Below are 20,872 nucleotides of genomic sequence, written 5' to 3' on the forward strand. Positions count from 1 at the left end.
CTCTGTATGTATCTATGTCTCTGTGTCTGTTCTCCCCTTTATGAGACACCCCTTAGAAGAGATTAGGACCCACCCTACTCCAGTATGACCTCATTAACTTAACAAAAGAAAAACCCTATTTTTAAACAAGGTCACAGTCACAGTTACAAAGGTTAGGACTTCACAATATCTTTTGGGGAATATAATCCAATCCCTAACACAGTCTTTCACATTGGAGCCAGGGGTCCAGGTGTGTGTGACTGCCAAGCTTGCACCTCTTCCCACTCCTTAAGGCAGCCTCCTGGACTCCTACTCCTAGCTCAGAGGCTGCACTTATCTGTCCCAACCTGTCCCAGGCCTTAAAAGCAGCAAAAAGTTTCACCTGCAGCTTCAACGTGAGCACCTTGCCATCATCAGCATCCCACCCCCAGGAGCCTTGCAGATGCCTGGGGACAGGCAGTTGCAGGTGCCCTGGGCCCCAAGTTACCCTTGGCCACTTCCAAGTCATGCTCCTCCTTGGCAGGGGAGGAAGGACAGCTTTCCGTGTCTTGCAGACGGTTGGCAGGGCAGCTGCTGCTCCTGCCTGCTGTTGGCTGATGGAGAGATTATTTCTAAGCTCTCCCTTCTCTCCACCCCCCTTCCCTTGCAGGACCACACTGTCTGTCCCTGTGGGACTTGGAGCGCAGTGCCCGCTGCTGAAGCAAGACAGCCTTCCAGCCGGCTCGGCTGGCTTCTCACAGCACAGACCCCCCAGACCCTCACCTCTCGTGAGGAAAAAGGCTTCTGTATCCTTTTACAAACCTAACCCGCCCCCTAGGGCTCTCTGCAGCTACCGGGGAGAGAGAGAGAGATGCAGAATGAACGAACTTCTGCTTTCTGGAGGAGGCACAAGAAGGGTTGGAAACTAACTCTGCTGGAGACTGCTGTGTTTGGAATTTTCTCTTCCCCTTCAGCTCCAACACAAACCTCTTCTCCGGCCACCGAGATATGGGCTCCCCTTGTTTGGCCAAGGAACAGCTGGAATCAGGCTGCCTAAGACAGGAGGGTGAGTTAAACTTCAGGGAAGTTGGTGTTTGCTACAGGGGCTGGGGTTTGCAGGAAGGAACCGGATGTTGTTAAACATTGTTCCCGAGAGGGCTGTTTGGAGTGAGTACCTTTCCCAGTCACACTGAGAGGAGCTTTGCTGGCCAGCTCTTCCAGGGGGCACCCCATTGAAAAGTTGAGTTTGTACAGTGAATACAGAAAGGATAGCTCTCTAGCTCGGCAAAGGGCCCCTGGTGGGGAGGCAGCATCTTGGGCCGGCCTGGGGTTTCCTGTGTGACCTTGGACAAGTCATTAGAGCCCTCGGAGTCTTGATTTTTGCACTGACAAAATGATAGAGCTTGGGGGAAGGGCTCCCCAGATTTCAAAAGGCTCTTCTCTTCTCTCTGGAGGTTACTCGCTTTCCCCTGACCCCTCAGGATGAACAAAGTGATACATGCAGAATTCCGGAATGCTGTGGGGTAAGCAAGTGTGGATGTATGAGCTGACTCAACTCTTCCTTGTCCACAGGAATTCATCTGGCTCTGGAATTGAGAGGAACTTTTATTTCCGTTCAGCTGCCCAGTTTTCCTCTTGATTGAAATGCATTTTGCAATGCAGGGTTATAGATGCTTTGGAAACAGCGTGGCTGAGAAGAGTAGCCTAGGAAATGGATGCAGGGTACACAGGCTGAGAATGATTGTGGAGAAGGCGTTTTAAGCAAATGCATGGGCTGAATCTAAAGCCTTTATCCTAAGTCAAGAGCCCCAGTAGGTCTGGAATGGAAATAGCACTATTAGAGGTCCTTTCATTTTGCAGATAAAGAAACCAAGGCCCAGAGAGGGGGAGCGACTGGCTCAAGGTCACACAGCAAGAGTGGCGAGACAAGCACCCAGTAAACCAGGAGGGGTGTTGTCATCGGAGGCATGAGGGTGCTTCTCCGCCCTCCTAGCAAAGTCCTCCTATTTAGCAAAGTCCTCCAAATAGGAGGAGGAGGCTGGTGGTTGTGGAGCTTCTACTGAGAGTCAGACACTGTGCTGGGCACCTCACAGTCCTCTCATTGAACCTTCCAGAACTAGCATTTTCTGAGCTTTCCTGGATGTCAGGCTAATCATCAGGCAAGTTACTTATCCCTTCTGTGCCTCAGTTTCCTTACCTGTAACATGAAGATGCTAATGTCTGCCTCATGGGGTTGTTGAGATGAGTTAATGTGAGGAAAGGAGAACGGTGCCTGACCTGTCAGAAGCATCTAGAAGTGTTCTTAACGCACACTTCATGTATGTTACCACATGTAAACCTCACTGTTTCCTATGAGGTGGCATTTACACTATTCTAGGAGCTCGAAGAGAGTAATCCACCCACAGTGACACTCCGTAAGGGCAGTGGACTTCAGAACCTACACTCTGAGGCTCTATTTTTACCCACTTTATCTTGCAAGGGGCCCTGGTGGCACAGTGGTAAAGAGCTCCGCTGCTCACCAGAAGGTCAGCAGTTCCAATCCACCAGCTGCTATTTAGAAACCCTACGGGGCAGTTCTGCTCTGTCCTATAGGGTCACTATGAGTCAGAATCGACTTGACGGCTTGACAGGTTTTTTTTGTTTTGTTTTTGGTATCTTGCAAGGTTGGTACATTGTAAGGTCTTGTAATTTGAATGAATAACACTGAGACCACGTGCCCAGGACCACACTGAGACCACATGCCCAGGACCACACTGAGACCATGTGCCCACACCCACACTGTTACCAGGTACCCAAGAACACGTGGAGACCATGTGCCCAAGACTACACTGAGACCACGTACCCAGGATCACACAGCCTTGAGGGGCAGAGCTCCGACTTGTCCAGCTCGGGAGTAAATGACTCAAATCCCAAGCCACGTAATGCCTGTTCCAGGGAGAATCTCCTGAGATATGAGTCTATGCTCCACCAGTAAAGGGATTTTGTTGTCTCATTTTGTTCACTGACAACATCCCAAGCACACAGGGATGGTTGCTAGCTGCTGTTGAGACGGCACCTGACTCACAGCAACACCATGTGCTACAGGACACTCTGCCCAGTCCTGTGCCATCCCCAGGACTGGTTGTGGATCAGACTGTTGGGATTCATAGGGATTTTCTTTGACTGGTTTTGGGAAGTAGATCCCCAGGTTTTTCTTCCTAGCTTGTCTTAGCCTGCAAGCTCTGCTGAAACCTGTTCAGCATCAGAGCAACACGCCAGCCTCCACTGACAGAGGGGTGGTGGCCACGCATGAGCGCATAGTAGTCCCCGATAAATACATGTTGAGTGAGTGGTTAAAAGAATGAATCATGTCAATGCGGTTGTAGGAAAACAAATGTAAGAAAACGTTGGCGAGAGCAAGGATTCTTTGCCCTGAGACTGATTGCTCCCCCTTTCTCTTGCTGTTTTTCCTTTGGGTGTCAGAGGGGTAGACCCACGTCGCTGGTCGGGACATCTTGGTGATGTCCATGCCTTCAAGAGACCACCCCTACAGTTCCTACAGACCCCTCAGTCAGCTCCTGCCTGGCCCCGTGAAGCCACGATCCACCAAGGGCCTGTACTACCACAGGGTCCGGAAGGTGGGTGACCTGGACATGTCCCCTGCAACCGACCTCAAGGAAGAGATTCTGGTCAACGTGGGGGGCCGGCGGTACCTCCTTCCCTGGAGCACGCTGGACGAGTTCCCGCTGAGCCGCCTGAGCAAACTCAAGCTCTGCCGCAATTACGAGGAGATCACCCAGCTGTGCGACGATTATGACGAGGACCGCCAGGAGTTCTTCTTTGACAGGAGCCCCAGCGCCTTCGGGGTGATCGTGAGCTTCCTGGCGGCCGGGAAGCTGGTCCTGCTGCGAGAGATGTGCGCACTGTCCTTCCGGGAGGAGCTCACCTACTGGGGCATCGAGGAGGCCCACCTGGAGGCCTGCTGCCTGCGGGAGCTGCTGCGGAGGATGGAGGAGCTGGCCGAGCTGCGCCACGACGAGAGGCTGCCTCGGCACCCGGAGGTCAGCGGCCCCGCGGAGGACGCCTCGCGCTGGGGGCTCCTCATGGACCGCCTGCGGCAGGTGGTGGACAACCCGCACTCCGGCCTCCCCGGCAAGGTCTTCGCGTGCCTCTCCATCCTCTTTGTGGCCACCACGGCAGTCAGCCTGTGCGTCAGCACCATGCCCGACCTGAGGGCCGAGGAGGACAAGGTGAGTGGCTGCGGGTCAGTGCCCAGTCTCTACCACGCTCAGCAGGCACGGGGCCCGGGGCTCACGCGACTCTTCGGGGTTCACGAAAATGTCTTAACATCTTTTAAAATCAGATGGAAAAAAAGAATATAACCCAACTTGGGTTATATTCATCTTTACACCAAGGCACTTGAGAAAGATAATTTTTTTTTTTTTTTTTCTGGATGAACGTGTCCATGAAGGCAAAAGTGACTAGGGCTGGCGAGACTTTTGCTGTTGTTAAGTGCCATTGAGTTGATTTTGACTCCTTTCGACCCCATGCGACAGAGTAGAACTGCTCCCTAAGGTTTCCTAGGCTGTAGTCTTTAAGAGGGCAAATCACCAAGTCTTTTCTCTCGTGGAGCCTCTACGTGGGTTCAAACTACAGTGAGCCACCAGGGCTGCTAGGAGACTTTTTTTTTTTTTTTAATTAACTTTTATTAAGCTTCAAGTGAACATTTACCATTCCAATCAGTCTGTCACATGTAGGTTTACATACATCTTACTCCCTTCTCCCACTTGCTCTCCCCCTATTGAGTCAGCCCTTTCAGTCTCTCGTTTCGTGCCAATTTTGCCGTCTTCCCTCTCTCTCTATCTTCCCATCCCCCCTCCAGTCAAGAGTTGCCAACACACTCTCCAGTGTCCACCTGATTTAATTAGCTCACTCTTCATCAGCATCTCTCTCCCCGCCACTGACCAGTTCCTTTCATGTCTGATGAGTTGTCTTTGGGAATGGTTCCTGTCCTGGGCCAACAGAAGGTTTGGGGACCATGACCGCCGGGATTCCTCTAGTCGCAGTCAGACCATTAAGTATGGTCTTTTTATGAGAATTTGGGGTCTGTATCCCACTGATCTCCTGCTCCTTCAGGAGTTGTCTGTTGTGCTCCCTGACAGGGCAGTCATCGATTGTGGCCGGGCACCAACTAGTTCTTCTGGTCTCAGGATGATGTAGGTCTCTGGTTCATGTGGCCCTTTCTGTCTCTTGGGTTCTTAGTTGTTGTGTGACCTTGGTGTTCTTCATTTTCCTTTGCTCCAGGTGGGTTGAGACCAATTGATGTATCTTAGATGGCCGCTTGTTAGCATTTAAGACCCCAGACGCCACATGTCAAAGTGGAATGCAGAATGTTTTCATAATAGAATTATTTTGCCAATTGACTTAGAAGTCCCCTCAAACCATGTTCCCCAGACCCCAGCCCCTGCTCCACTGACCTTTGAAGCATTCATTTTATCCCGGAAACCTCTTTGCTTTTAGTCCAGTCCAATTGGGCTGACCTTCCTTGTACTGAGTGTTGTCTTTCCCTTCACCCAAAGCAGTTCTTATCTACTGATTGATCAATAAAAAACCCTCACCCTCCCTCCCTCCCTCCCCCCTTCGTAACCACAAAAGTATGTGTTCTTCTCAGTTTTTTCTATTTCTCAAGATCTTATAATAGTGGTCTTATACAATATTTGTCCTTTTGCCTCTGACTCATTTCGCTCAGCATAATGCCTTCCAGATTCCTCCATGTTATGAAATGTTTCAGAGATTCGTCACTGTTCTTTATTGATGCGTAGTATTCCATAGTGTGAATATACCACAATTTATTTACCCATTCATCCGTTGATGGACACCTTGGTTGCTTCCAGCTTTTTGCTATTGTAAACAGAGCTGCAATAAACGTGGGTGTGCATATACCTGTTTGTGTGAAGGCTCTTGTATCTCTAGGGTATATTCCGAGGAGTGGGATTTCTGGATTGTATGGTAGTTTATTGCTAACTGTTTAAGTTAACGCCAGATGGATTTCCAAAGTGGTTGTACCATTTTACATTCCCACCAGCAGTGTATGAGAGTTCCAATCTCTCCGCAGCCTCTCCAACATTTATTATTTTGTGTTTTTTGGATTAATGCCAGTCTAGTTGGTGTGAGATGGAATCTCATCGTAGTTTTAATTTGCATTTCTCTAATGGCTAATGATCGGAAGCATTTTCTCATGTATCTGTTGGCTGCCTGAATATCTTCTTTAGTGAAATGTGTGTTCATATCCTTTGCCCACTTCTTGATTGGGTTGTTTGTCTTTTTGTGGTTGAGTTTTGACAGAATCATGTAGATATTAGAGATCAGGCACTGGTCTGAGATGTCATAGCTGAATATTCTTTCCCAGTCTGTAGGTGGTCTTTTTACTCTTTTGGTGAAGTCTTTAGATGAGCATAGGTGTTTGATTTTTAGGAGCTCCCAGTTATCTGGTTTCTCTTCATCATTTTTGGTAATGTTTTGTATTCTGTTTATGCCCTGTATTAGGGCTCCTAGGGTTGTCCCTATTTTTTCTTCCATGATCTTTATCGTTTTAGTCTTTATGTTTAGGTCTTTGATCCACTTGGAGTTAGTTTTTGTGCACGGTGTGAGGTATGGGTCCTGTTTCATTCTTTTGCAAATGGATATCCAGTTATGCCAGCACCATTTGTTAAAAAGACTATCTTTTCCCCAATTAACTGACACTGGGCCTTTGTTAAATATCAGCTGCTCATATATGGATGGATTTATATCTGGGTTCTCAATTCTGTTCCATTGGTCTATGTGCCTGTTGTTGTACCAGTACCAGGCTGTTTTGACTACTGTAGCTGTATAATAGATTCTGAAATCAGGTAGTGAGGCCTCCCACTTTCTTCTTCTTTTTCAGTAATGCTTTACTTATCCGGGGGTTCTTTCCCTTCCATATGAAATTGGTGATTTGTTTCTCTATCCCCTTAAAATATGACATTGGAATTTGGATCGGAAGTGCGTTATATGTATAGATGGCTTTTGGTAGAATAGACATTTTTACTATGTTAAGTCTTCCTATCCATGAGCAAGGTATGTTTTTCCACTTAAGTATGTCCTTTTGAATTTCTTGTGGTAGAGCTTTGTAGTTTTCTTTGTATAGGTGTTTTACATCCTTGGTAAGATTTATTCCTAAGTATTTTATCTTCTTGGGGGCTACTGTGAATGGTATTGATTTGGTTATTTCCTCTTCGGTGTTCTTTTTGTTGATGTAGAGGAATCCAAGTGATTTTTGGATGTTTATTTTATAACCTGAGACTCTGCCAAACTCTTCTATTAGTTTCAGTAGTTTTCTGGAGGATTCCTTAGGGTTTTCTGTGTATACGATCATGTCATCTGCAAATAGTGATAGCTTTACTTCCTCCTTGCCAATCCGGATACGCTTTATTTCTTTGTCTAGCCTAATTGCCCTGGCTAGGACTTGAAGTACGATGTTGAATAAGAGCAGTGATAAAGGGCATCCTTGTCTGGTTCCCGTTCTCAAGGGAAATGGTTTCAGGTTCTCTCCATTTAGAGTGATATTGGCTGTTGGCTTTGCATAGATGCCCTTTATTATGTTGAGGAATTTTCCTTCAATTCCTATTTTGGTAAGAGTTTTTATCATAAATGGGTGTTGAACTTTGTCAAATGGCTTTTCTGCATCTATTGATAAGATCATGTGGTTTTTATATTTTGTTTTATTTATGTGATGGATTACATTAATGGTTTTTCTGATATTAAACCAACCTTGCATACCTGGTATAAATCCCACTTGATCAGGGTGAATTATTTTTTTGATGTGTTGTCGGATTCTATTGGCTAGAATTTTGTTGAGGATTTTTGCATCTGTGTTCATGAGGGATATAGGTCTATAATTTTCTTTTTTTGTAATGTCTTTACCTGGTTTTGGTATCAGGGAGATGGTAGCTTCATAGAATGAGTTGGGTAGTATTCCGTCTTCTCCTATGCTTTGAAATACCTTCAGTAGTAGTGGTGTTAAGTCTTCTCTGAAGGTTTGGTACAACTCTGCAGTGAAGCCGTCTGGGCCAGGACTTTTTTTTGTTGGAAGTTTTTTGATTACCGTTTCAATCTCTTTTTTTGTTATGGGTCTATTTAGTTGTTCTACTTCTGAATGTGTTAGTTTAGGTAGGTAGTGTTTTTCCAGGAATTTATCCATTTCTTCTAGGTTTTCAAATTTGTTAGAGTACAATTTTTCATAATAATCTGAAATGATTCTTTTAATTTCATTTGATTCTGTTGTGATGTGGTCCTTCTCGTTTCTTATTCGGGTTATTTGTTTCCTTTCCTGTTTTTCTTTAGTCAGTCTAGCCAATGGTTTATCAATTTTGTTAATTTTTTCAAAGAACCAGCTTTTGGCTTTGTTAATTCTTTCAATTGTTTTTCTGTTCTCTAATTCATTTAGTTCAGCTCTAATTTTTATTATTTGTTTTCTTCTGGTGCCTGATGGATTCTTTTGTTGCTCACTTTCTATTTGTTCAGGTTGTAGGGACAGTTCTCTGATTTTGGCTCTTTCTTCTTTTTGTATGTGTGCATTTATCGATATAAATTGGCCTCTGAACACTGCTTTTGCTGTGTCCCAGAGGTTTTGATAGGAAGTATTTTCATTCTCGTTGCTTTCTAAGAATTTCCTTATTCCCTCCTTGATGTCTTCTATAACCCAGTCTTTTTTCAGGAGGGTATTGTTCATTTTCCAAGTATTTGATTTCTTTTCCCTAGTTTTTCTGTTATTGATTTCTAGTTTCATTGCCTTGTGGTCTGAAAAGATGCTTTGTAATATTTCGATGTTTTGGATTCTGCAAAGGTTTGTTTTATGACCTAATATGTGGTCTATTCTAGAGAATGTTCCATGTGCGCTAGAAAAAAAAGTATATTTTGCAGCAGTTGGGTGGAGAGTTCTGTATAAGTCAATGAGGTCAAGTTGGTTGATTGTTGTAAGTAGGTCTTCCGTGTCTCTATTGAGCTTCTCACTGGATGTCCCGTCCTTCTCCGAAAGTGGTGTGTTGAAGTCTCCTACTATAAATGTGGAGGTGTCTATCTCACTTTTCAATTCTGTTAAAATTTGCTTTATGTATCTTGCAGCCCTGTCATTGGGTGCATAAATATTTAATATGGTTATGTCTTCCTGATCAATTGTCCCTTTTATCATTATATAGTGTCCTTCTTTATCCTTTGTGGTGGATTTAAGTCTAAAGTCTATTTTGTCAGAAATTAATATGGCTACTCCTCTTCTTTTTTGCTTATTGTTTGCTTGATATATTTTTTTTCCATCCTTTGAGTTTTAGTTTGTTTGTGTCTCTAAGTCTAAGGTGTGTCTCTTGTAGGCAGCATATAGATGGATCGTGTTTCTTTATCCAGTCCGTGACTCTCTGTCTCTTTATTGGTGCATTTAGTCCATTTACATTCAGCGTAATTATAGATAAATAAGTGTTTAGTGTTGTCATTTTGATGCCTTTTCATGTGTGTTGTTGGCCATTTCATTTTTCCACATACTTTTTTGTGCTGAGACGTTTTTCTTAGTAGATTGTGAGATCCTCATTTTCATAATGTTTAACTTTATGTTAGTTGAGTCGTTACATTTTTCTTGACTTTTTTCTTGAGTTATGGAGTTGATATTCCTTTTTGTGGTTACCTTATTATTTACCCCTATTTTTCTAAGTAAAAACCTAACTTGTATCATTCTATATCCCCTTGTATCACTCTGCTAGGAGACTTTTAGAGGCCTACAAAGACAGTTTTAATTTTTTTTCAATCAGAAGAAAAAAAAATGATTATAACCCAACTTGGATTATATTTATCTTTATACCAAGGCAGTTGTGAAACATAATAGTTAATAATTTTTTTGGAGGAAGGGGTACATGAAAGCAAAAGTGCCTGGGGCCCATGAAAATGTTTTAATTTCTTTTAAAATCAGAAAGAAGAAATGAGTATAACCCAGTTTTGGATTATGTTCATTTTATACCAAAATCAAAACCCATTGCCATCGATTAGATTTCTACTCATAGCAACCCTATAGGACAGGGTAGCACTGCCCCATAGGGATTCCAAGGCTGAAATCCTTAAGAAGGAAACTGCCACATCTTTCTCCCACGGACCAGTTGGTGGGTTTGAACTGCTGACCTTTCAGTTAGCAGCTGAAAGCAGTCATAAAAGATAATTTTCAATAATTTTTTTGGAGGAAGGTGTTCATGGAAGCAAAAGTGCTCACAAGACATTGGATTATTAGGAGCCCTGGTGGTACAGTGGTTAAGCACTCAGCTGCTAATGCAAAGGTCAGAGGTTCGAACCCACCAGCCTCTCCATGGGAGAAAGATGTGGCAGTCTGCCTCTATAAAAATTTACAGCCTTGGAAACCCTGTGGGGCAGTCCTACTCTGTCCCATAGGGCAACTAGGAGTCAGAATCAACTCGATGGCAAGGGGTTTGGTTTTGGGTTTTATACCAAGGCAGTCGTAAAAGATATTTTTTAATAATTTATCTTGGAGGAAGGGGTCCACGGAATCAAAAGTGCCTAGGGCCCACGAGACTTTTGTTTTTGTTGATGTTAGGTGCCATTGAGTCAATTTTGACTCATAGAGACCCCATGTGACAGAGTAGAACTGCTCCATAGGGTTTTCTTGGCTGTAATCTTTATGGAAGCAGATTGCCAGGCCTTCTCCTGCAAAGCCGCTGAGTAGGTTTAAACTGCCAACCTTTCGGTTAGCAGCCGAAAATGTTTTAATTGGAAAAAAATTGTTATAACCCAGTTTGAGTTGTATTTATCCCTATACCAAGACAGTCACAAAAAACTAAAATATATATATATATATATATATATTTTTTTATGGAGGAAGAGGCTCATGAAGGCAAAATGCCTAGGTACCACGAAAGTCATACCGTGGTCCTCTCTACCGTGGTCCTGTCTCTGGTCATTGGACTCTGGATATTGACAGAGCAATGCTAGGTCCTAGTGGGCTTGGCAGGCCCAGCCTTGCCTCTCCCACCTCTCTGAGCCTTGGCTTCCTCCTTCATAAAATGGACGACATTGCTATGAAAAAAAAAAAATGAGGGTACTAGAATTCAGTGTGTCCAGCATGCCTGTCTTGAGCAGCTATTTTGTGCCAAGCACTATACCTGGCAAAATTCCTGCCTTCTTGAGCTGGACATTCTCAAGGTGTCCCAGCTCCATCTTCAACGAAGACACTGAGGCACAGGATGTTTGGCTTCCTCGAGGTCACATAGTAAAGACTCCCATATGGCAGAGTCCCAGCCCTGAGTTTTCCTGCTTGCTACTTCACTACAAGCCTCTCAGCCAGTCTCATGCGATGGGAAACTCAGAGACGAGGTGACTTGTAAGTGACCCCACCCCAGGAGGCTCATGCAAACAATTTTGTTTGCCCACTCCCAAACTCTCCAGGGAGCTGTGGGAGACCCCCAAGACTCCCTAGGGGACCAGATCATCTGAGAAGTGAGATAAGAACCTAACATTTTGTTAGAAAGGTTATTGAAGAGCTTCAAACCGAGAACTGGGTTGTTTCCTAATTTAAAATGTTGCTCCCTTCCTGCTCTATACTCCTCCATGGCTCCTCATTGCCCTGACTTATGGAGCTTACATTATAGAAGATGCAGAGAGCCCATGAACAAAATACATATGTAAGACCATGCGTGCTGTATATGGCTCCTAACAGTTGTCAGTCGACAGCAGTTTCCTTCTCTTAAAGATATATCCAAAGGCAACATGGTAGAGTCAAAAAGTTTGCCAGATAGAAAGGACTGGAATGAAGAGCCAGCCCAGGGCCTCACACACAGTGGGCTGTCAATAAATATTTGTTAAATAAAATGTGTTTCATCCAACCTGTAAATGTTTTGTCCTAAAACAAACCAACCAAAACGTTTGGACTTGCAAACAGCTTTTTTCTGCGTGGAAAGACTGTTGATCCGATCGTAGGCGTTTTCCATTCTTTAGCACAAAATCATGTGAGTCAGGAGACTGCTTGCCCGCAGAACTATTTACATGTGGACTGCAGTTAAAACATTAGGACCAAACCAAGCAGCCTCTTCACCCTATTCCTTACAGGCGCCTGGTCCCAGGTGGCAAAGAACCCCTGGATCTCCCCAAGCCTGTCCCTCTGCAGGATTTCCAGAGAGAGAGAGCAGCCGTGGAAGAGCCAGGGTTTAGGCTGTGCAGAAGGACAAGGGCTTTGCAAAGCCTAATGCTTTGAATATTATAAAGACTATGAATGCAGGCCTGGTTTAATGTGACTCAGGATATCCAGTTAGAGGTGAGAAAGAGGCCTGCAGAACTGGGCAACTGAAGTTTGAGCTGAGGAATCAGACAGCCACGTCTATTCGTGGATTGAGAGGGATTTACGCCCATTTCCAACCTTAACAGCTTTATGCTTTCTCCCTAATGAAACCATTTTTCTGTGCTGCCCAGAGAGGCTGCTGTGTGCAGCCCACAGTGAGTTTGTCTTCCTGCTGAGATAATTCAGAGCCGGCTGGTTGAAGGCGCAGCGGGCTGCGTGGAGGGCAGGCCTTCTGCTTTCAAGACCCTGTCCTCGCATTTGCGTAGAAAAATGTTCTCTCCTCTAGCACGAGTGACTTGGATTTCATATTTGCCCTCTGGGGACATCATCTGAAGGCAGTCCTGTCCTTAGGACCAGCTGCTGGTGCTGCCCAGCGCCTTCGGGACAGAGGGGTGTGGGGCACATCTGGTCCTGAGGGTGCTGATCACCTCCACACGGATCAATCAATGGTGCCATCTCAGCTGGTTCGTTCTGGGGGAGAAACACCCCAGGGGTCTGACTCACAGGAAACCTCTGTAAAGCGGAAGAGGCGTAATGCTGGGTTGAAGAGTTATATCACATGCTGAGAAAATAGTTTCCCTTTTATCTTTTCTAACTTCTCACAGCAACATCCCATGGAGTAAACTTGGCAGTTAGGGAAGAAGATATCTGCCTGAGATTGCAAACTAAAAGGGAAAAGGAAGAAGGCACTGTAGACAGAGGACCAAGCCAAGCGCCTGAGCACTCCTAAAACATAGAACTTGAAGGTTTGGATTTCCTTTGGGGAAACCAATGTTTATTGAGTGTCCCTCTTGAGGCTCCCACTTGAGGTGATAGATTTATTTAATCCTCATAGCAACACTGGGAAGTGAATACTATTGCTACCCCCATTTTACAGATGAAGAAAAAGGCTTAGGGAGGTTTAATCATTTTCTTATGTTCACAGGGGCAGAGCCAGGATTCAAGCCCACCTCTGCTTAACTCTAAAACGCGACCCTGTACAACCACACCGCACTGTCTTTCAAGGCTGTACACCCCGCCTCTAGTGTAGACCTCACCAACATTTAGCGTTTCTAAAGGCAGCAGACTTTGTAAAGTACTTCTCTGCCTAGGATAATGGTTAAGATGCTCTGGCCTTGAGTCTTGGGCTTCTTTCTTCTTGGTGATCTTGGGCACGTCACTTCACCTCTCTGAGCCTCAGTTTCTTCATGTGCAAAATGAGGATGCTACTAGCACTCTCAGCAAGGGATTATCCAAAAAACCCATTGCTGTTGAGTTGATTCCAACTCATAGCAACCCTATAGGACAGAGTAGAATTGCCCCATATGGTTCCCAAGGAGCGCCTGGTAGATTTGAACTGCTGACCTTTTAGTTAGCGGCTGTAGTACTTAACCACTACGCCACCAGGGTTTCCCAAGGGATTATGGTGAGGATTAAAAGAGTAATTGAAAGTAGTTGGAACAACACTGACACACAGAATTGCCCACTAAATGTCAGCCATCAGTATTAAACACCTGTCCTTTCATTCATCCAACAACGCTTATTGAGCGCCAGCTGCATACATTCTTCTAGATGCTGGAGATAAGAAAAACCAAAAAACTCAAACCCGTTGCCCTTGAGTCAATTCCAACTCATGGCTGCCCCATGTGTTGCAGAGTAGAACTGCTCCATAGGGTTTTCTTGGCTATGATCTTTATGGGAGCAGTTTGCCATGCCTTTCTTCCACAGAGCTGATGGTTAGATTCGAACCACCAACCTTTAGGTTAGCAGCCAATGCAAAGCAGTTTGTGCCACCCAGGCTCCTTGCTGGAGACAAGACATGGTAAAAAAGGGCAGATTCCTTACCTCTGTGGAACTTGTATTCTGAGCATCATAGTTCCATCTTTATAGATGAAGAGACAAAGGCAAGAAGCCTGCTCTCTTTCTGTGGGCTGGTGTTGCCCCAAAGACCCCACTCCCTGGGCTGCCACTCATGCACCCCCTCAATTGGTAGGACTCGGATCTGGGGTCTGTTCTGGCTGTCTCCCCAGTGCACTGGGAGACTCTGACAGGTTATATGCCCTCACCGGGCTATGGTCTAGCTGCTGTAAAATGGGGGGCTGGACTCCCTGGCTCTCACATTCTTCCTGCTCTGGACATTTGCAGCCTCGAGACCTGGCCTCGTTGCTGCCCTTTGACAGGTTTGGTTATTTTTTCCCTCTGCCAGATCCATGTTGCTGGTCCTCTCCCAGAGCCCTTTCCATGTGCCCAAGGCCACTGGCCAAGCAATGCTGGGGTCAGAAGCACCTCTCCCTCCCTGCTGGGCAGCCAAGCCTCACTGGCAGCTGCACTCGAACCCTCACAGCTCCTTTCTTGACCTCTCTCTTCCTCTTTATTGCTACTGAGATACTCCAGCTGCAGATGGTTTCTTCTCATGCAAAGAAACCAGAATTTCTAATTTAATTGTCCTGGGTCTGAATCCTAGACCTGGCTCAGCTCTTGGGCCCTTGAAGAGTCTCTCACGTCCCTGCACCTCTATTTCCTCACAAGTATAATAGAAATAGGAAACCCTGGTGGTTAAGGGCTATGGCTGCTAACCAAAAGGTCAGCAGTTCAAATCCACCAGGCGCTCCTTGGAAACACTATGGAGCAGCTCTACTCTGTCCTATAGGGTCGCTATGAGTCAGAATCGACTCGACAGCAATGGGTTTTTTGGGGATAGTAGGACTAATACCTGGAGTCCCTGGGTGGTACAATGGTTAACGCATTCATCTGCTAACTGAAAGGTTGGAGATTTGAGTGCACCCAGAGGTGCCCCGGAAGAAAACCCTGGCAAACTACTTCTGAAAAAATCAGCAATTGAAAACTCTGTGAAGCAAAATTTATTCTGACACACGTGGAAGCACCATGAGTTAGAGCTGACTGGATGGCAACCACCAACCACCACCAGCACCAACAACAACACCCACCTCTGAGGGTGGTGATTAAGATGGAATGAGAGCCTATTTACCAGGTGCTGGCTCAGCGTGAGGACTGGGTATTTCCCCCCATCCTTTGGGACCCACCTCCACACTCCTTTCATCTGCTCTGTGTGTCAACCTCCCCCTACTTCCACCTAAAGCCCTGCGGCTCAGAGGTCTTCTCTGCCCGGTCCCAGTGTCTCTCATCATTGTTCATTCACTATCCATTCAGAAAATCTTTTCAGAGGCCCTACTATATGCTGGTGATTCACTGGTGGCAAATACAGGCACAGACCCCGCCTTTTTTGCTAGCCCTTATCAGCCTTTGCTTATTTCTCCTCCCACTTAAGATTGACTCCTTCCTCAAAGTGTAGGGGACTTTGCAAAAGGAGAGTTTGCATACAGAATTACAGGTGTGAAATGCCTGTTGTGAATGCCCAGAGGTGGGAGATGTCTGCAGAATGGGGGTGGGGCCTGGGGGTGGGACAGAGCAGACGTCCGTCACATCCTATAGTTTGAGCATCTCACTTGTGTGGAGGTTGGAGAAGGAAGCACAAAGACGCTTAAAATACCCACTGTTGTAACCAGTGGGGCCTCTCATCAGAGCAATGTCCTCCTCAAGCAGATGCAGCCCGGCTTTGGGGCTTTGATTCCCCCTCCCACCACCCTTTAATAACAAGCCTGGTGTTGCTGCTTCCCCTCCTCCCTGCTGCCTCCTCCTTCTCAGTACCTTTCTTGGATCATGAATCAGCTCCGTAAAGAATTGTCCCAGTCTTCATTGCTTCTTTGTGTTCAGTGACATTTGGCAATTGCTCTAATGAATTCTTCTTCACCTTCTGGTTTTGTTTTCCCCCAGCTGAGCCTCCCTGTGTCCCGGCGAGAAGTATCCCTATTTCCGGGACTGGCCCACCTCTCCTGACTCTTGGGGGTTCGTGCTCTTCCCTGTGTGTGGCCACACTCCCCAGTCACCACAGGTCCATTTCCTGGTCCTCTTTAACACCCAGTTCAAATCCTACCACCTAAAGATGGCACAGGACCAAACAAGGTTTTATTCTGTTATATATAAGCTCGCCATGAGTCAGAGCCAACTCATTGGCAACTAAAAACAACAACTAACTGTAGGGGGGGCCCTTTGCCAGCTGACCCCTGCTAGGAGCTGGGGGCCTTCAAGGTCTGTCCTTCAATGACTTTAATTACTAATTAAAAGGTTGCCAGTTCAAGCCCAGCCAGCAGTGCCCGGAAAGAAAGGCCTGGTGATCTGCTTCTGAAAGGTCATGGCCTTGAAAATCCTATGAAGCAGTTCCACTCTGCATGCCTGGGGTTGCCGTGAATCAGAATTAACTGGTATGGTTTTGATTTTTCTAACAAGAGTTGACTCAAACCTGTAGGATATGCGAACTCAGACATCCAAACTGCCAGGGCGAGGGTGGCGAGAAGCTCAGTGCTGGTCAGCCTTTAGTTCCGGGGATCAGAGGGAAGAGACAGGAGAGCAATTTAGATTTGGGGAGCACCTTCATTGTTCCTACCACTGGGTTGTTGTTAGGTGTCGTTGAGTTGGTTCCAACTCATAGGGACCCTACATACAACAGGACGAAACATTGCCCAGTCCTGCACCATCCTTACAATGGTTGCTATGTTTGAGCCCATTGTTGCAGCCACTCTGTGTCAATCCGTCTCTTTGAGGGTCTTCCTCTTTTTCCCTGGCCCTCTACTTTTCCAAGGGTTTTTTTTTCTACTTTTCCAAGCATAATGTTCTCCCCTGAGGGTTGGTCCCTCCGGATAACATGTTCAAAGTACGCAAGATACAGTCTCGCAATCCTAGCATCTGTCTGTACTTCTTCAAAAGATTTGTTTGTTCTGGCAGTCCATGATATATTCAATATTCTTCACCAACACTGTAATCCAAAGGCATCAATTCTTCTGTCTACCTTATTCATTGTCCAGCTTTTGCATGCTGAACCCATAGCGACCCTATATACAACAGAATGAAACATTGCCTGGTTCTGTGCCATCCTCATGACCATTGTTATGTGTGAGCCCATTGTTCCAGCCACAGTGTCAATCCACCTCACGTATGAGGTGATTGAAAATACCAGGGTTTAGGACAGGCAAACCTTAGCCCTCAAAGTGACGTCTTTGCTTTTTAACACTTTAAAGTAGTCTTTTGCAGCAGATTTGTCCAATGCAATACGTCATTTGATTTCTTGACTGCTGCTTCCATGAGCATTGATTGGGGATCCAAATAAAATGAAATCCTTGGCAATGTCAATATTTTCTCCATTTATCGTGATGTTACTTATTGGTTCAGCTGTGAAGATTTTTGTTTTCTTTACATTGAGATGTAATCCATACTGAAGGCTGTAGTCTTTGATCTTCATCAGTAAGTACTTCAAGTTCTTTTAGCTTTCACCAAGCAAGGTTGTGTCATCTGAGAAGGGGGAGTTTGCACACAGGATTGCAGCATGTTAAGTGTCTTCTGGGAGGGCCTCATTTAGTGCCCACAGGTACCGTGCATGGTAAGAACTACCCTCCCCACGTTACAGAAGGGAAACACCTTCAGAGAGGTTGTCAGCTGGCCCAAGGTCACACAGATGGAGTTGATCATGGGTCTGCTTGTGTCCCAGGGATGCGAAGTGGGGCAGCGGGTAGGAGGTGGCAGAGGGGGGACCTGGGAGGAAGGGCTGAGTCTTGGGGGAACACGGGGGATGGGGAGGATGTGGGAAGGAACGAGAAGCAGAAGAGAGACGGCGGAGAGGCTGAGAGACTCCGAAAGGAGGGTGACTCAGCAGTTCCTGGCTGAGCCAGGCCCCGAGGGAGTCTCGGAGGAAACAGCCAAAGCCTGAGGCCAGACCATAGGGTGGAAAACTCAGGCAGCGGGAGGAGGGAGGTCTGCCACAGCTGCAAAAGGAAACTGTGGGACCAGCACTGGGCTAGGGGCCACCACAGCGGGGGGTGAGAAGTGGCCAGTCTGGCCATATTCCAGAGGGAGAGCTGGCAGGAGTGGAGGTGAGGAAGGCTTCAAGGTCAAGACCGGCCCCTGCCAGATGGAACTTGTAGAACTGCTAGGCAGCTGGTCTAAACAGCCCACCAGCCACAGTGGCTGGTCCGGTACTATTTAGAGTGGCTAGGGCGGCGGGGAAGGGCACTTTGGGGAATGACTCGAGTAAGATTCATGGGATCCACACCACTGCCTCACCTGGGGCTGGCTCAGCAAGCTTAGACTTGGACCCGAGTTTTTTTTAACTGAGATATAATTCACATATACTCACCCTTCTAGAGTGTACAATGCAGTGGTTTTTAAATTATTCACACAGTTGTGCAACCTAATTCCAGAACATTTTCATCACCCCCCAAAAGAAACCCTGTACCCATAAGCAGACGCTCCCCATATCCCTCCCCCAAGCCCCTGGCAACCACTGGTCTACTTTCTGTCTCTGTGGATTTGCCAGTTCTGGACATTTCATATAAATGGAATCTGTCTTAGTCATCTAGTGCTGCTATAATAGAAATACAAGTGGATGGCTTTAACAAAGAGAATTTTATTCTCTCACAGTCTAGTAGGCTGGAAGTCCAAATTCAGGGCATCAGCTCCAGTGGAAGGCTTTTTCTGTCGGCTCTGGAGGAAAATCCGTGTTATCAATCTTCCCCTGGCCTCAGAGCTTCTCTGTGCAGGAACCTAAGGTCCAAAGGACACGCTCTGCTCCCGGCACTGCTTTCCTGGTGGTATGAGATCCCTGTGTCTCTCTGCTTGCCTCTGTCTTTTATATCTCAAAAGAGATTGGCTTAAGACACTGTCTAATCTTGTAGATCTCATCAACATAACTGCCACTAATCCATCTCATTACATCATAGTGATAGGATTTACAACACATAGGGAAATCACATCAGATGACAAAATGGTCAACAATCACACAATACTGGGAATCATGACCTAGCCAAGTTGACGGATTTTTGAGGGCGACACAATTCAATCCATGACAGAGTCACCCAGTACGGGCCTTTTGTGACTAACTTCTTTCGCTCAGATAATGTTTTCAAGTTCATCATGTCGTAGCATATATCAACATGTATCAGCACTTCCTTTTTATGGCAGAATTAGAGTTCATTTTATGGGCATTCCACATTTTGTTTACCTGTTCATCTGTTGATGGACATTTTTGGGTTGTTTCCACTTGTGGGCTATTGTGAGTGGTGCTGCTGTGAACACTCAGGTACAGGTTTTCATGTGGACTTACATTTTCATTTCTCTTGAGTATATAACTGGAGTGGAATTACTAGGTCGTACGGAGCCCTGGTGGGGCTGTGGTTAAGGGCTAAAGCTGCTAACCAAAATGTCGGCAGTTTGAATCTACCAGCTGCTCCTTGGAAACCTTAAGGGACAGTTCTACTCTGTCCTATAGGGTGGGTCTGAGTCGGAATCGACTCCACGGCAACGGGTTTATGGTAAATCTTTGTTTAATTATGTGAGGAACCGCCAGACTCTTTTCCAAAGTGACTGCACAATTTTACATTCCTACCAGCAGCGTATGGGGATCCGGTTTCTGTATATCCTTGCCATCACTTGTTATTGTCTGTCTTTGTGATTATAGCCGTCTGATGTTGTTGTTAGGTGCCCTCAAATCAGTTCCAAATGATAGCGACTCTATGTACAACAGAACGAAACATCGCCCGATCCTGTGCCATCTTCGCAATCGATGCTATGTTTGAGCCCATTGTTGTAGCCACCGTGACAGTCCATAGCCATTCATAGCAATTCGTGGCCATCCTGGTGGGTGTAAAGTGGTAACGCATTGTGGCTTTGACTTCTGACCCTGGTTTTTATCATTTTTAACTTTTAACTTTTCGTAGTGGAAAATTTCAGAGCATATACGAAGTAAACTGTGTAATATAATGTACTCCCAAGTAGCCTGTCCTAACAGTTGTCTAACAATTGCCCACAACCTGCCATTCTTGTTTCCACTCTCTCTGCCCACTCCCAACCCCAATCGCTTATTGTTATTACCATTAGCTTTATTTTACAGTTTTATAGGCAAAACTTACATATACTGAAACTTGCAGCTCTTAGGTGTACAATTTAACAAATGGAAGTACCGTGTAAGCCACACCTCCATTTAATTAAAAAAAAATGTGCCATATTTAATATTGAACATAGAATATTTCCATCACCCGGGAAAGTTCCTTCATGTCCCTTCACAGCCAACCTCTACCCCACCACACCCCCGCCCCCAGAGGCAATCGCTGCACTGATACATTGTACACCTTATATGAGTTCTGCTAGCTTTTGGAAATGGAAACCCAATGGGCTTTCTCCTGTGTCTGGCGTCTTTTGCTCAACATTTCAGCTGTGAAGCTGTGAGGTTCCTCAGTGTTGTAGCATCTCACCCAAGTCTTTCACACTTCCAGGGTTGACTTAAGGTCTTCTTTGCATGAAGATTCAGAGCACAGCTAATTCGTGCTGCTGACAAGGCCTGCAAATACAGCGATCAACCATACTGGTTTGCCCAGAACCGAGGGTGTTCGCAGGAAGTGCAACTTCTGATGCTCAAGCCCAGAAAGCTCTGGGCAAACTAGGACAAGTTGTTCATCCTACCTGCAAAATACCACTGTTACACCATTAGGGTCTGTGCCCTGGAGCAGCTGAGCCAATGAAACATACTCCAAGTTAGAAAGA

At 45.8% G+C, this 20,872-nt stretch overlaps 1 protein-coding gene across 1 annotated transcript in view; it reads left to right on the forward strand.

The window, feature by feature from the left end:
* The first annotated feature begins 496 nt into the window (after positions 1–496).
* The window catches only part of KCNG4 (potassium voltage-gated channel modifier subfamily G member 4), a 32,052-nt gene continuing 11,676 nt past the window's right edge, over positions 497–20,872 (forward strand). Inside the window, exons 1-2 of the mRNA XM_003418151.4 lie at positions 497–1,024; positions 3,421–4,187. Of these exons, the coding sequence (XP_003418199.1) occupies positions 3,459–4,187 (729 nt within the window). The 5' untranslated portion in view covers positions 497–1,024; positions 3,421–3,458. The remainder of the gene's footprint in view (positions 1,025–3,420; positions 4,188–20,872) is intronic.

This window comes from Loxodonta africana, chromosome 21 (genome assembly GCF_030014295.1).
Source record: "Loxodonta africana isolate mLoxAfr1 chromosome 21, mLoxAfr1.hap2, whole genome shotgun sequence".
Classification (NCBI taxonomy): Eukaryota; Metazoa; Chordata; class Mammalia; order Proboscidea; family Elephantidae; genus Loxodonta; species Loxodonta africana.